At 42.1% G+C, this 16,524-nt stretch overlaps 1 protein-coding gene across 4 annotated transcripts in view; it reads left to right on the top strand.

Moving 5' to 3' along the window:
* Window positions 1-15,258, top strand: part of Col8a1 (collagen type VIII alpha 1 chain) — a 139,083-nt gene extending 123,825 nt beyond the window's left edge. For all 4 annotated transcript variants that reach the window (XM_060370587.1, XM_060370588.1, XM_021651526.2 and 1 more), the window contains 2 exons: window positions 7,139-7,469; window positions 10,676-15,258. In XM_060370587.1, coding sequence (XP_060226570.1) covers window positions 7,142-7,469; window positions 10,676-12,585 — 2,238 coding nt within the window. In that variant the 5' untranslated portion in view covers window positions 7,139-7,141 and the 3' untranslated portion in view covers window positions 12,586-15,258. The remainder of the gene's footprint in view (window positions 1-7,138; window positions 7,470-10,675) is intronic.
* Window positions 15,259-16,524: the final 1,266 nt, after the last annotated feature.

Below are 16,524 nucleotides of genomic sequence, written 5' to 3'. Positions count from 1 at the left end.
ATGGTGAGTGAGGAGGCAGAGAAGTTGAGTTAGAAGTTGAGTTGTTCCAGAGGAAGTTGGGTATTCTGAGCTGATTCACCCATCTCAAAATCTGTGCTAAAATGCTTATCTGTGGTACCCCAGTGTATGATTATATTTAGAGATGAGATCTTTAAAAAATAAAATTAAGTCAAAATGGAGTCGTTAGGGTGATGAAAAAACAAGACTCACCAAAAAGATCATGTGAAGACACAGAATGCAGACTATTACTACAGCCCATGGAGCAGAACCACACCCTGACAAAGCACTGACCTTGGAAATCTATGCCTATTTAATCGTGGAAAGTATATTCCTGTTATTTAGTTACCAGTATGAAGTGCTTCATTGTGCTTCATTATCCCAGCACAACAGTACAGTAGCTTTGAAACCTGAGAGATTACAAAACAATAATAATATCCCTGAGGAAAGGAGGACACATAACGACGTCAATACGTGGAGGATAGACAAAGATGAGGGGAGTACTTCTGAAACTACTAGTGAAAAACTACCCACAACTATATTGTGATACATAGAATTGTCCTTCTGTTCCTATTTGGCATCTTAAAAGAAATTATTTTAAAATAAACAAAGGAATAGAGAGATGGCTCAGTGGTCAAGAGCATATGTTCCTACAGAGGACCCAGGGTTGGTTCCCAGCACCCACGTGGTAGCTATCTCAAACTCTAGTTTTAGGGGTTCTGAAAACTTAGACCCTATGAGGATCAGATTTGCATGTAGTACGCATACATACATGCAGGCAAAACAGTCACACATTAATATAAAAATAAATAATTTTTTTATAATCTCAATATTCAAATCTTTACTCATAATTTATTTCCCATAGATGTCTTCAACTACAACCCTCTCCAGTTTCTTCTGCTCTAAGTCATTGTTGATTGCTTTACTCCACTACTGTGTGCTATGAGTTTGTGTCCAGATTCCTATGTTGTTATCCTAACCTCCAATGAGATGTTGGGAGATATGTGAGATATATGATTAAGTAACAAGAGCAAAACCCTTTGGATTGGTACCCTTAGGAAAAAAACCAACAGGTCCTCACCCTTCCCCAACATGAAGGCAGAGTAGGAAGACTGACAAAAGTGAGGCACCGATAGGCTGGTATGTTGATCTTTACATCCTCCAGACCTTTGAACTCTTGTTTACAACACCCATTCTGAGGTACTTCATTGTGGCATCTTCAGTGCGCAAACAACAATCTGCTGTTTATTTACTAGAGGAACCTGAGTGCATAGAGACACCCGCTTTACTTGCTCTACAGCACCTGTAGCCAACATTCAAAATTATTTTAACTTGTTTATCACCTGTCAATACTAGAAACTGAGCTCAACAAGAGGCGACTCCATCTTTTTAATTAACCATTGTGGCTTTTGTCCCACACCCAAAAAATTAAATCTATAGATCAATAAATAACTGTATCTAGAGAATGAATTGCTCTGTAAATGCAATCAAGAGATAATTTTAAGCCACATTAAAAAAAAAAAAACAATTCTGGGAGATACTGGGAGAAGATTCTACCTCATACCTCATTTGCCTTTTCTTCATGTGTCTTGAAAAACTACAAACCCAGTGTCAGGACAAGGAGAAGGACTGGCAAATAAGAGGGGCTTGTCTACACTGCATCATAAACACACATGTATGAACAAGACTATGCTAGATTCAGAGCAAGGATCAAAGGTTAGACATTTACATATTCTTTTGTATGGCAACCCAAAATCTCATGAGGATAAATATACAGAGGGTATGCTTAGAGCATCTAAAATAAAACACATCATGTTACTCTTATGTGTACATTACAGGTCACATGAGCAAAAACACAGCCATTCCAACCTTGTCCAACTACAAGATACATTCAGGAAGTTATTCTAAGTGGTGAGGACTGGCAATTCTGACACCAAAATAAGTGACAGCCTTGGTTTAACTCTTCTTCTCTCTCTCCTCTCCTCTCCCTCCCTCTCCCTCTCCCTCTCCCTCTCCCTCTCCCTCTCCCTCTCCCTCTCCCTCTCCCTCTCCCTCTCCCTCTCCCTCTCCCTCTCCCTCTCCCTCTCCCTCTCCCTCTCCCTCTCCCTCTCCCTCTCTCTCTCCCTCTCTTCTCTTCTCCTTCGCATCCTCCTCTTCCTCCTCCTCCTTTTCCTTCCCCTCCTCCTTCTTCTTGTCATATTTAATGAGTGTACTTTAATGGCCATCATTGACTTATTCAAGTTCAGTTTATCATTATTGTAGTTAACCTCACATTTACTTTGGCTAGTATCTTCCTTTGAAAGTCTGGCATTTCAGTTGGTTTTGATTTCTCCTTTTGGTTGTGCTCTCTGTTAGTAATAACTTACATTTAAACAATGCTTTTCTGTTTACAAAGAATCTTTTGTATTATTATTTGCAACAGCTTTGAGGAGTAGGCAGAGATTATAATTTCTATGTCCTAGGTGAGAAAACTGAGACTCAGTGAAGATAAGGGATTTGCCCAAGTCATAGGTATGGAGAAATGCAGAGCTAAAACTCAAATGTAATTTTTTTTTTGAGTTCTAGAATATATGTCCCATATGGCACAAGCCATCACTTAGCCTGCCAAGCTGGCAAAGATGCATTGTCTACACCCACATAGCCATACACACACACACACACACACACACATCAATCATTAAAAAAAAGAAAAAAAGAAAGCAAGGAAAATAGCAAAGAAAACTAACAGTATTTTGTGCTCCACATTTCCAGAAAAGGAAGTGAGGAGCAGAGACCCACTACCATCTCTTCTTGGCAGAGCTCCTGAGGTGGTCATCCCTGCAGGTGTTTGTAAACTGTAATTCATCTGACATTCTTTGAGTAATGTGAGAGAACCACCACACCGCTATGACCACCAAAACGATCCTCGGGGACCAGAAGGAAATTAGTAGGAATAAGTCAAGCGGTAAATTCTAACCAGGGCCCCTCCATAAATATTCAAGTTAAAACTGAACAAAGTTTACTTAAATAAGGAGCCAGAGAAGTGGCAGAGGGCCTGTTGGATGAGGTGGTTTGAGGGAGAGAAAGGCCAAGCCTCTGAGAGGAAGGGGTGGAGAGAAGCTCGGTCCTGCTGAGCCCAGGGGACTCACCTGGTCTTTTAGGCATTATGTTCCTTCTAATTTTCCAACATTTCATGAGTGTGTCCTGGTTTGAAGACTACTTAAATGGAAGACAACATGTCAACTGCATTGCTGGAAGGGTGAAGGTCAAGCATGCAAATCTATTACAAAAGACAGCACCACATGTTTAAAAATGGAACTAATTCACCATGGAAGGTAGAATCACATCTGAATGAAGTCCAAGCTTCTGTGTTATTATGAATTACCACATCATTCTGGTATGAATTAACACTTTCAGATCTGTGTTTCAGTTCCTTAAAGATATTGAATGTTAAAAATCGGGCAACATTTAAAATAAAACTAAGACCTACTTGTAACAAATGAAGACCCAAAAGGGATTTGTCTCATATCTAGACACAAAATAAGGTCTAAGTACCAGTCTTAGAGAAAAACAATAGTTTGTACAGTATGCTCTATTTGGGTTTTAAAGAAGTGTACCTTTGTAGGCAGCTCAGTCTCCATGTGGGCGCACTAGTAAGGGAAGAAGAGAGAGTCTCTGACATGAACTCGGTTGCCTGCTCTTTGATCACTTCTCCCAAGAAGGGTGACCTAGCCAGCTCATAGAGGAAGAGGATTCAGGCAGTCCTGATGAGACCTGATAGGCTAGGGTCAGACAGAAGGGAAGAAGACCTCCCTTATCAGTGGACTAGGAGGAGAGCAACAGTGGGGGATGAGGGAGGGAGGATGGGACCAGGAGGAGATGAGGGAGGGGGCTCCAATTGGGATAAAAAGTGAATAGATTGTAAAATAATAATACAAATAATAAAATAAAAAGTGTATGTTTCTCTCTCTCTTCTCTTGTACTCTCTCTGCCTTGGTTTCTCTCCCATGTCTCTCTATGGGTCTCTTCCTTTCTCTACCTCCATCCAATAAATCTCTTTCATATCAAAAAGAGAAGTGTATGTTGCATTGCATATTTGTAAACTGTCTCTGAAAAAAAATTGAGAAGCAAAAAAAAAGTTACTGCTTCAAAAATAAGGGATTTTAGAGAACAGTAGCTGATGGGATTTTTTTTCCCTCAATGTCCATCCCTACTCCTTAAAGGTGCGCACCTCTGCTATTCCCACTAACACACTGTAGCTACCTGAAGCCAGGACTCTTTGACCAAATTATTTTCACCCTTGTATTCTCAGATGGGCCTAGCCTTGTTTCTGATAAGAATTTAATAAATATCAGTTGAAGTTTAACAGTAGATGTTCTTTTATACCTAAGATAAGTTAATATTAATAAAAATAAATCATTATTCATTTCATGGCTCTTTCCCAATGGCTTCTAATAACTACATAATTATTTAGAGGAACAGAAAATAATAGGCCTCTCTCTGCTCCCTCTTACCAGGACATGTATTATTTAGACACTTGAAATAAACAGTTCTTTGCAGCTATGTTGATGTGTATCGTGGAGAATGCTCTATAAATCATTTTAATGACTAGCGTTACTTCATTTATTTCCCAGAGGAAGAAAACGATTAATTTGCATATTTAGAAAAATGGGAAAGCAATGAATTTTCTGGTAGAGATTCACATTAAATTTGTTTTCTTTATTTCTTTTTCTTTTTAATTAACCAACCGTTCTGTATTCTGTTCAGACTCCTGGCATTACCCTTGAATAAGAAGTCACAAATGCAACTCATATTGTCTAAAAAGCCGAACAGTGTAATTCAGAATTAAATTAGGCAGAACTGTAAAGAAAATCTCGCATAGAAACAGGAGTTAAATTACTTGTACACAAGTCTTTTTAAGGTATTCCAGGTAATAGTTATATTAGCGATTGAGACTCTTGGTACTTCTAATTCTCTAGCATTCTGACACTCTAATTTTCTTTTTTTAATTAAATTTTTATTTTTTTATATTAATTTTTGTTTATTCACTTTGTATCCCAGCTGTAGCTCCTCCCATCACTCCCTCCCAATCTCATCCTCCCTCCCTCATCTCCTCCCATTCCCCTCTCCAACTCCACGGATAGGGGAGGTCCTCCTCCCCTTCCATTGGACCCTAGTATATCAGGTCTCATCAGGACTGGCTGCACTGTCCTCCTCCGTGGCCTGACAAGGAGGCTCTTCCCTTAGGGGGGCGGGGTCAAAGAGCCTGCCACTGAGTTCATCTCAGAGACAGTTCCTGTTCCCCTTACTAGGGACCCGTTTGAAGACTGAGCTGCCATGGGCTACATCTGAGAAGGGGTTTTAGGTTATATCCATGAATGGTCCTTGGTTGGAGTATCAGCTTCAGAAAAGACCCCTGTGCCTAGTTATTTTGGTTCCGTTGCTCTCCTTGTGGAGCTCCTGACCTCTCCAGGTCCTACTATCTCCCCCTTCTTTCATAGGATTTCCTGCACTCTGCCCAAAGTTTGGTTAAGAGTCTCAGCATCTGCTTTGATACACTGCTGGGTAGAGTCTTTCAAAGGGTCTCTGTGGTAGGTTCCAGTCATGTTTCCTGTTTTCTCCTTCTTCCAATGTCCATCCTGTTTGTCTTTCTGAGTGAGGGTTGACCATCTTACCCAGGGACCTCCTTCTTGCTTAGCTTCTTTAGGTGTATAGATTTTAATATGTTTATCCTATCTTATAGGTCTGGTATCCACTTATAAGTGAGTATATACCGTGTGTGTCTTTCTGCTTCTGGGATACCTCACTCAGGATAATCTTTTCTAGTATTCAATTAGTTCTTTAATAAGGTGTAAGCTTACAGCAGCCACTCAGGGCCAGTACAGGTTCTGCAGTGGTGGGGGTGGGGACCACTGAACAGACTTCCGAGTGTGTCATTCCTGCCCTCTCGTGTCCGATTGCTTACATTGCAGTTTCCTGAGCTGTTTGGTCTCCAGCCTAGGGTGTTACCAAGCAGAGATCTCCTCAAGCTGGTTTCTGTAAACAAATAAAACCTATTTATATTTATTCTGTTTACTGTTGACTTGCAAAGAGCACCATTAAATAGCTTAAAAACAGTTTGTTCTTGTGAATAATTAGACATCTCCCTGTATCTTATTTATACAAATAATTTGGTTTTTAAACTCCTTCCCCTTCATAAAACTTCAAAGATAAACTTTAATGGACTCTGGGTCCAGTTAGCCAAATTCTGAAGTAATTACTTCATAGCATTTAAGTAGAAGGAAGAAGTACATAATTATGGTAGTGATTTTTACGATGATCTATTAGCACTATCGGCTGGAATGCCCTTTCTCTGTAGCTTTTAGAGTCACATTTACATTTATTTATTTATTTATATGTATTTATGATAAATCTAAGCATCCAGAACAGCATTTAGAAGGTGATCAATCTCAGCTCCTGTCATAGCCTATACATTTTAACTGTTTCCATTCAGAAGTGCCAGTTGTAAGACAGCACTATTGAACAAAGTTAAAACCGTCCAAGTAAAAGTGAATTAAAGAGACAAAACTCAGATTCTCTCTTACAAATTGAAGGATGTGATGTGGCTCACTCATGGTCAGATATGGCTCAAGTTTGTTGCTTTACAATCCTCAATGCATAGCTTCTGTGACATGGTCCAAGGGTTCTGGTCCATTTCCGGGTAGCATATCAGCATCTAGCCAGCAAGGAGAAAGAAAGGGAGGAGCATGCTCACTGCATCCAGAAAGCCTCCTAGAAAGAGACAGAGACATCAGTGACAATGATATTGAGTTGGCAACATCTGGTCATATCACCTACCTGAATGTTTTCATTCTGAGTTATTCTCTCCCAAGCAAAAAATCAGGTTTTCTGCCATTCTAGAAAAAGTTACGGTATTTGGAAACACTAGCAATCTCTAGACTCTATTCCACCAATTGCTGTCATTTGATAGATCCAACGCCTCTGGTGTTTGTTCTAATTCTGAATAAAAGATAGCACCTTCATTTTATGATCTTTCTTCTTTTAAAGTTCTGACAATGGAGACTGTGGGTTTGTCCACCATGCCTAACCTTGTGTCTCTAAACAGGGAGCAGCCCCTTGGTCTGGAGGTACTCACACTGTTGGTGTGTCTCTTTCTCCACAGGTGATGGCTGTACCACCTGGGCCTCTACAGCTGCTGGGAATACTGCTTATCACTGCCCTGAGCTCCATCAGGATCACTCAGGCCGGTGCCTACTATGGAATCAAGCCGCTGCCACCTCAGCTTCCTCCTCAGATACCACCACAAATTCCACAGTACCAGCCCCTGGGCCAGCAAGTACCTCACATGCCTTTGGGCAAAGATGGCCTTTCCATGGGCAAGGAGATGCCCCACATGCAGTATGGCAAAGAGTACCCACACTTGCCCCAATATATGAAGGAAATCCAACCTGTACCAAGAATGGGCAAGGAGGTGGTACCCAAGAAAGGCAAAGGTAACATCACATTGCACAGTTTCGAAGTAGCTCTCCAGCCTCCTAAACTATAGAAGTTGAGGAGGATTTAGAGACTTTTATTTTTAAATTTGTTATTGCTGTGAGGCAACTGCCATACTTACAAAGTTCAAATTTAAAGAAAGATACATGGAAAAGCCTTTAAGGCCAGGTTATCGAATTTGAAATGTTTATCCCTGAAAACGTACACATACAAGCAACACTAAATAGACTCAGCAGGTTTTACTTATATATTTACGCACACATACATAACATATATGTGCAACCATAATTAAAGAAAGAAAAAGCCATGAGTTTGAGAGAAATGATGTATGCGTGCAAGGAGCTTGAGGGAGAAAAGAAAAAGGGGAGAATTATGCAATTATATGTTAACTTAAAAATAGACATTGATACAGGGGTTCGGTCCTCAGAATCATAAAAAGATAAACCTATAATTTATTGTTTTAGCTAGCATCAAATTGAACAAAGCATATTTAACCACAGTATATACTTATGCATATTGTTAATTTTTTTTAACATTCATCAGCTATCTAGTGAGCACCCACCTGTTTGGGTCTTGTACTCTGAGCCAGATGCAGGAAGTTCAGGGAGCAAAGGATCAAGCTATGGGAGTTACAGAAACATGACAAAGTCAATCTTCCAAATTAAGAAAACAATGTTGAAACTTCCACAACAGAAAACTCCGATGAAGACATTTCACAAAGTAGGTGCTGCAAAGTCAGTCACTAAACCATCAGGAAGCTAAAAGACACAGAAAAATTCCCTGTGACTTTCTAGGAATGTGCGTGGGTTCTATTACAGCTACAAAATAGCCATTGCAGTGGGGCACTTTTCTGTAAATTCAGCTTGCTTATCTGTAGTTCTCAGAATCATAGCATCTGTGGGGAATATGGGAACCTCAAAGTAGCGATCACCCCAAAAGAAGTGGGGGTCATCCCCGCTGGTTGCCCCCACAATGGCAGGAACCCCTGACTACTTGATTTGACACTAAAATGCCTAGTTGCTTAGAAGCCAGAAATCAAAGAAAGCTATTACTTCTCTTCCCTGGTCTTTAAGATTAGAGTGTTGAGAGAACCGGTGCTGTAAGGTAAGTGGTGCTGAAGGTGCTCTCAAGCACTGAGATGTCAACCATTTTGGACACTCAGCCCAAGTGGAATGTGTTCTGGGCACTGTACATCAGGGGATGCCAGACCAAGAAAATGTGGTATGTCGGTTGGTGGCATGTACCTGTAGTCAGGAGATTGAGGCAAAAGGATCACAAGTGTGGAGATACCCTGTGCTCCACAGTAGCATATGGTACCAAAACTTAAAAAATAATAACTAGGATGCTTTCTCAGATTCTCCCCTGACTACTCTTTGCTGTGTGTGTTAATGTAAATATACTCTGCAGGAACTGGCATGCCATTTAGGAAACAATATAGGTCTTTTTCCCTTCCTTCCTTCCTTCCTTCCTTCCTTCCTTCCTTCCTTCCTTGCTTGCTTACATGGCCTGCCTGGCTTCTGGTGCATCATGTAATCAGATGAATACTCCTATCCTGGAAGAATAAGATTTGTAGGGTTCTCTCTTGCTCCCTGGCATAGCATAGTTCTGCATAGCACAATGATAGGACAAAAATGCTGCTGATAGTTGAAAGAAGAATTCGGAACCACATATCTGCTTCCTCATGCACCCCACACACACTCCACTGTTCCAGTAGCACAGGACATAGAGAATTGCTAAAGTGCAAAGCACAGCATACTCTCACATAGGCTTTGTATTTCATTAACAGTTATGACAGCTTTCCTATCCATTCCCTGGTTATGGTGTGTAACTGTATTATTCTGGCTATAGTAACAGAAAAGCAGGGATGCCCCTAGCTGAAGTCACCCAGTCAAAACCTCATACCTAGGCCAGAAAGATCAGCAAATCTTCCTACCCCTAAACCAAGCTTCTTCACTTGTCTCAACTGCATGCAGTGCACTATAAGGGGTCTTATTCACTTCCCTTGGTCAAACTCAAGTTTCCAAGAAAGGTGATTATTTAAACATTTATATTTGAGGCTTAAGAAATGTTATAGCATATCAGAGACACTAAGCAAATTCACTGGGTTTAGGAGACAGGTGAAAAGAGATATTATCAAACCACATACAAAATTAAAAAAAAAAAACTTTCCTTTTTCATGGATCCAAGGGAAAATGATTTTCATCACCCATATTTCAGCACACAAGGAAACATAATTTAGCCCTACACTACTAAATTCAAAATATAGCAAGCCATCCAGGCCCAGAAAGACAGACACCATGGACCTTCTTGGCACGCAGCTTTATAACAGTGTGCAGAAGAAGAGAATAGAGTGTTTGTCGGTCATTCGTACCGCAGAAGCTAAGGGGCAGACGAAATTGAGGAGAAGGGTGGATGGAGGCGACGACTGCAAAGCTCAAGGAGGCAGCAAGAACACGGTTTTGCCTTTGCTTTTATTTATTTTTATACCTATTACCACATTTAAAACTAAGAACAGCTTCAAACGATGTCCCCACAAAAATAGGTAAGGTGACAGAAATGGTGATTAGCTTCTTTTAATTAGTCCACATTTTATTAATAAATTATACCATCACTTTGAAACCCAGAAACATACACCATGTAATTTGTCAATTTATAGTGAAATCTTTAAATTAATTAGAAGATCATGGAAAAATATAATGTACAATATAACTTTAAGTAGAAAAATGTTCAAAAAAATTAAAAAAAATATCTGAGTACTACATTCTCTAAAATACACACTTGCAGCCATGAAACAAACGGGATGAAAATACCACGTCCCGTGGTTGTCTCTGCTAAGTGGGCCCAATGGCAATGCTCTTTTTGTTGTTATACAGGTTCAAATTTCCCAAATTTTATACAATGAACACACGATAGTACCTTCAACTTTTGCACTTGGGAAATCTATGTTTAATTATTTTTTCAGCTTTTATACCAGTGTTAACATAAGCAGCTGCATGTAAGAGTTTTCAAAACAGCTCAGATACATCACAGAAACTGACAGCTTGGTTTTCCTTGAAATACTGGTGCCGCACAGGGGAAGGCTCGGGAAGGTGAACATACTCTCGCTGGCTTCCCACTTGATACCTATAAGGCAAATGTGTCAAAATTAAATGCCTGCTACTAAGAGAGATAACCGATCTCCCTGCCCCTTTCTCCACTTTTCCAGGAGAAATACCCTTAGCCAGTTTGCGAGGAGAACAAGGTCCCCGTGGAGAACCTGGACCAAGAGGACCACCTGGACCGCCAGGTTTGCCGGGTCACGGAATGCCTGGAATCAAAGGAAAACCAGGGCCCCAGGGATATCCAGGAATTGGAAAGCCCGGTATGCCTGGAATGCCTGGGAAGCCAGGAGCCATGGGAATGCCAGGGGCAAAAGGCGAAATTGGACCCAAAGGGGAAATCGGGCCTATGGGTATCCCAGGGCCACAAGGACCTCCAGGACCTCATGGACTTCCTGGCATCGGGAAACCGGGTGGGCCAGGGCTACCAGGGCAACCAGGAGCAAAAGGTGAGAGAGGGCCCAAAGGACCACCAGGACCTCCCGGCCTTCAGGGTCCCAAAGGAGAGAAGGGCTTCGGGATGCCTGGCTTGCCAGGTCTGAAGGGTCCTCCAGGTATGCATGGCCCTCCTGGCCCAGTTGGGCTACCGGGAGTAGGAAAACCAGGAGTGACGGGCTTCCCTGGACCCCAGGGCCCCCTGGGGAAGCCAGGGCCTCCAGGGGAACCTGGACCACAAGGCCTTATTGGTGTACCAGGAGTTCAAGGGCCTCCTGGTTTGCCTGGAGTTGGAAAGCCGGGCCAGGATGGGATCCCTGGCCAACCAGGATTTCCAGGTGGTAAAGGGGAACAAGGACTGCCGGGGTTGCCTGGACCCCCAGGTCTCCCGGGGGTCGGAAAGCCAGGCTTCCCAGGACCCAAAGGGGACCGGGGTATTGGTGGTGTTCCTGGGGCTCTTGGGCCAAGAGGGGAAAAGGGACCAGTAGGTGCTCCTGGAATGGGGGGTCCCCCGGGAGAGCCAGGCCTACCCGGAATCCCAGGTCCCATGGGCCCTCCGGGTGCTATTGGTTTCCCTGGACCCAAAGGAGAAGGTGGGATTGTAGGGCCACAGGGTCCGCCAGGTCCCAAGGGTGAGCCAGGCCTCCAAGGCTTCCCCGGGAAGCCAGGTTTTCTTGGTGAAGTGGGTCCCCCTGGCATGAGGGGTTTGCCCGGTCCTATAGGACCCAAGGGAGAAGCTGGTCACAAGGGGTTGCCAGGGCTTCCTGGTGTGCCGGGACTGCTTGGACCCAAGGGAGAACCAGGCATCCCCGGGGATCAGGGGCTACAGGGGCCCCCAGGGATTCCAGGGATTGCAGGACCGAGTGGCCCTATTGGACCACCTGGGATTCCAGGCCCCAAAGGAGAACCAGGCCTCCCAGGGCCCCCTGGGTTCCCTGGCGTAGGGAAGCCAGGAGCAGCAGGACTTCACGGTCCCCCGGGGAAACCTGGTGCTCTTGGGCCACAAGGCCAGCCTGGCCTTCCCGGGCCCCCAGGCCCTCCAGGGCCCCCAGGCCCCCCAGCTGTGATGCCGCCTACGCCGCCACCCCAGGGAGAGTATCTACCGGATATGGGACTCGGAATTGATGGAGTGAAACCTCCACACGCCTATGCGGGCAAGAAGGGCAAGAACGGAGGGGCAGCCTATGAGATGCCCGCGTTCACGGCCGAGCTGACCGCTCCCTTCCCGCCGGTGGGGGCCCCGGTGAAGTTCGACAAGCTGCTCTACAACGGCAGGCAGAACTACAACCCGCAGACCGGCGTCTTCACCTGCGAAGTTCCGGGGGTCTACTACTTTGCTTACCACGTTCACTGCAAGGGAGGCAACGTGTGGGTTGCTCTCTTCAAGAACAACGAGCCCATGATGTACACGTATGACGAGTATAAGAAGGGCTTTCTGGACCAGGCGTCTGGAAGTGCCGTGCTGCTGCTCCGGCCCGGAGACCGGGTGTTCCTCCAAATGCCTTCGGAACAGGCTGCCGGACTGTACGCCGGGCAGTACGTCCACTCCTCCTTTTCAGGGTATTTATTGTATCCCATGTAAAAAAAGTAAAAATAAAGAAAAAGAGAGATTTACTAGAAGAAAAAGAAAATGAGACACCAAAAAAAAAAAATTCCAATTGAAAATAATGCTTCAAAACATTTATAGAGTTGGGAAGTTATATTTAAGTGAAAGTTTGGACCATCATGTACAAATAAAAAAAAAAAAACTAAGATGCATGTTTAATACTGTGCACAGCAGGTTGTAACAGAATGATGGGACAGGTTGATGGATCAAGTACTGACACTTGTCTTGTACCCACTGGACTCATATTAGCTATTGCATGTTATATGATTTCATAACCTGCTTACTCAAATCAGTCAAAATATGATAGTCTGGAATATCATAGCTAATGAAAGTCATCCATTCCTTGTGCTCTCTTTTAAAAAGTATTTTGAATATGCCTGGAGAGGTTAGTGGTGACAGTCACATACTGTATTTATTTGCATAATTTCCTACTTGTTCAGAGGTTTTGCTGTGGGATGTCGGAGGGTTGTTCTGTAGTGCAGAAACCATGGTAATCTCTAGTCCAAAGATATTTCTCCATGTTAGAGGCTGTGCGTTTAGCTGCGGGACTACCTAGTCAGAATTGTGTGTGTGTGTGGTCTCCCCAAAAGTGCAGGTGTATCAATGGCCCATTGTGTATTTGCTCAGCACTCTCTTTGCTGAGCACTGGGTGAGATGCTGGTATGTGACACAGGGCAGAGCCCACAGGAATTCATAATTTAGCCCAGAGACATTGCTGTATTAACACATCTAAAAGGTTTCAGTTTGGCACTTTTCTGTAACTTTATTTTCTCCTCCTCCTCCTCCTCCTCTTCTTCTTCTTCCATCCATCCATGTAATTTATAATATGGCCTAATCAGTATAAACAAAAAATTTAAAAGCCTTCCCTCAAATAACTTTACCACTTTGTGAACATTTATTATTAATAGCAATTATAGGTTGATTTACACACATAAAAAAACACCCTAATTTGCCCACACAGCCAACTGTAGTAAGATTTCAACTTGTCTGCATGTTTTAGTGGCTCTGATTTTTTTCCCCATGAACTATGAATTTTATAGATATGTCATCTGAGGGTCCAAAGTCACTTGCCAAAATCCAAGCCATTTTTTTTTAATTTGGGAAAAAGCATTCAGAATTACTTAGAAAAAAAATTATATTTTAAAAGAGTAATTATAAGGTTTGATATTTAAAAGCAGGTGTGTTGTGTCCAGCATAGGAACTAAAATTGTAGGACGATAACTGTTTCTTTAACATCAGCCTGTGGAGGAGATAGCTGGAATGTCATAAAGCAATGGCACCCCATGCCTAGAATGTCACCGCACACTCAGTGCCACAGCCAGAACATGTTTGAAAGGAGAATTTTTTTTTTTTTTATATTCTCACTAGGGCACATACTAGGTTCTTTGGGCACTGCTCAAAGCACAAACAGTTGGAAGTTTACTGTTCATTTGCTACTAGTTGCTTAGGGAACTAATGTGGGACTACCGGGATAAGATCTAATCTACTTTCCTCAAAAATTAAAAGTCAGGAGTTGAAGAGATAGACATAGATTGGAAAATATACAAATAAATACAGTATACAACATGGTCTATTTCAAATCTGAATTATTTTTACCACCACAATTTTTCTTGTGCTGGCTTAATATTTGTCTTTTCCCTTTATGATGCACAGGCACCATTTCTTCTTGCATTTTAAGACAAACGTGTTTATTAGCACAAGGTTTCTCATTCATTGTTAATTATTCAAAGCACTTTCTCATCCAAAAGATGTCCTACCTAGCCTTTACCTGCAAAGTAATCAGCATTTCTGTGGACAGCTCTCCTTGGGGTTGTTCCTGAGGACACTGGCTTGTAGCTGGTCACTATAAAAGTCATATGGGTTCCTGGACTCTTTCTGCTAAATGGCTACATTGAAATGATCTGGAGGACAGTCAGGCCAGATGGGTTGTAAAGTTGCTTTTATCTGTGCATGTATGGTATTTTAGTTTCCATGAAGAAAGAAATTATCTAAGTTAAACCAAATTTCACTTTTTGAGATATCTTCCAACTTATTTATTGGTTGTTACTCAATTGCCTCTGTGTGTGTATGCGTGCATGTGCGTGTGTGTGTGTGTGTGTGTGTGTGTGTGTGTGTGTGTATTATCAGGCATATGCTTCTAAACTTTTACATGGAGGAGGAGCAAAATCTATGCCGGATACTGTATATTCTACCATGGTGCTAATATCAGAGCTAAATGATACTCCATTTAATTTAAAGAAGAGTTTTAAATAATTATCTATGTACCTGTGTTTCCCTTTTGAGTGTTGTACATCATGTTAACACATTAGTGTGAAAGCAGATGAAACAACTATATGTTCTACAGTCTAGAAACAGTACTATGATCCCTATTTAATTCAAAGTTAACTAGAGCTTTTCCATGTGAAATAGACCAAATGGCATTGTTCTATTTAAACAGAGAGTTTTAAAGCAGTATGACATCCCACAGGGAAAGAGAATGTCTGTAGAGGATAATTGTCCTCAAGTATTTTACAGAAACAAAGAATGATGAAAAGACTGGTAACTTGTTTGAGTTTCCATGAATAGATTTGAGACTTAAAGGTAAATCAATTTTGTATTTAAATTTTTGTACTGATTTGAAAGACAAATCATTAAATATCTTTAAAAGTATGTTTCTTGTCTTGTCTATATTACACATTTGACACCATATAAACCTAAAGGGTTTTTTTTTTTTTTGTTTACACATTGTAGTTATCAACCACTAAAATCAAGGTCTAAAAATGATATAGTTAAAACAGAACAATTCATTCCTTTTCACTGTAACAACTCTGTAAATAAGCATCCCAAAGCTCCCCTGTGGTCCTAGTCATTACCCCATATTCCTTCTACATTCTTGTCCTTCTACCCAGATGTTGTTAGCCTTCCTCCCCTTTGGTGGGGGAGGGTCTAGCAATCACATGTCATCTGGTGGGAGGGTAGAAAAAGCACAAAGGAGATGTTATTTTATATTTAAGAAATCAGTTTGAACCCAGCAGCTTAGATCCCTCTTTCCATACCTGTACTACCACCATGATTGGCTACCAGTCTATAAGGAAAAAGAAAAAAGGGAGCAGAGGCAAGGGGGGGGGGGCTTGTAGGGTTTGGAGGGCCATGACTATGATGGACTAACTTCCTGGGGCCAGCTTCAGGGAGACATCGCAGCATGATTTTGGGTGAACAAAGGCTATATAGATCTTGGGGAGTAGGTGGAGGGTCCCCAGGGAAGATGCATTCGCTGGGGCTTACAGTGCCAGGAATGCTTTATTTACACACCAGGAATTTCAGATATTTGTCCAGCAAGTTCTTAGAAAGAAAGAAAATGAACCTGCATTTTGCCATAGGCTACATGACTTCCCTCAGGGGTGGAGGTTGGGCTTAGAGATACTCTTCGGATAAATTCAAGCAGAGGGAAAGAAGCCCCCTGCTGAGAAAGGAAGTCCTCCTTTCAGAGCCAGGCTCAGGAGAGTTGTCTGGACATGGTAGGACTTTAACCTTAAATAGCAGGGTCTTCCAACACATACTCACTGCCCTGTAGTTAGTCATGACATAACAAGTTGCAAGACAGTGTGAGATGCTAATAGTTATCAGTAAGCCCTGGCTGTACTTTAAGCCAGAAGTTTTGTTCAGAAGGATGAAGGGAGAACAGATGGTGTATTGGTCACACCCATCCACTGTCACAGAAGAAAATACCATAGAGCTCTCTTCTCTAGGGCTACAAATGCTCCATTCAATTTGCCATATAGCTAGTACCTTGAGGGAAAAGAGTGGCAAGTGGATCATGCAGGCTGAAACACATGTATTTCAATAACTTAAAACAATGGTGAGAAAAGCATTCTTTTGTAATGACTTATCTAGTTCTGAATGCCTAGACTATGATAAAGAGATTGTTTATTAACT

Source organism: Meriones unguiculatus, chromosome 17, assembly GCF_030254825.1.
Source record: "Meriones unguiculatus strain TT.TT164.6M chromosome 17, Bangor_MerUng_6.1, whole genome shotgun sequence".
NCBI lineage: Eukaryota > Metazoa > Chordata > Mammalia > Rodentia > Muridae > Meriones > Meriones unguiculatus.
Note: the sequence above shows the minus strand (reverse complement) of the source record. Positions and strands in the feature narration are given on the sequence as shown.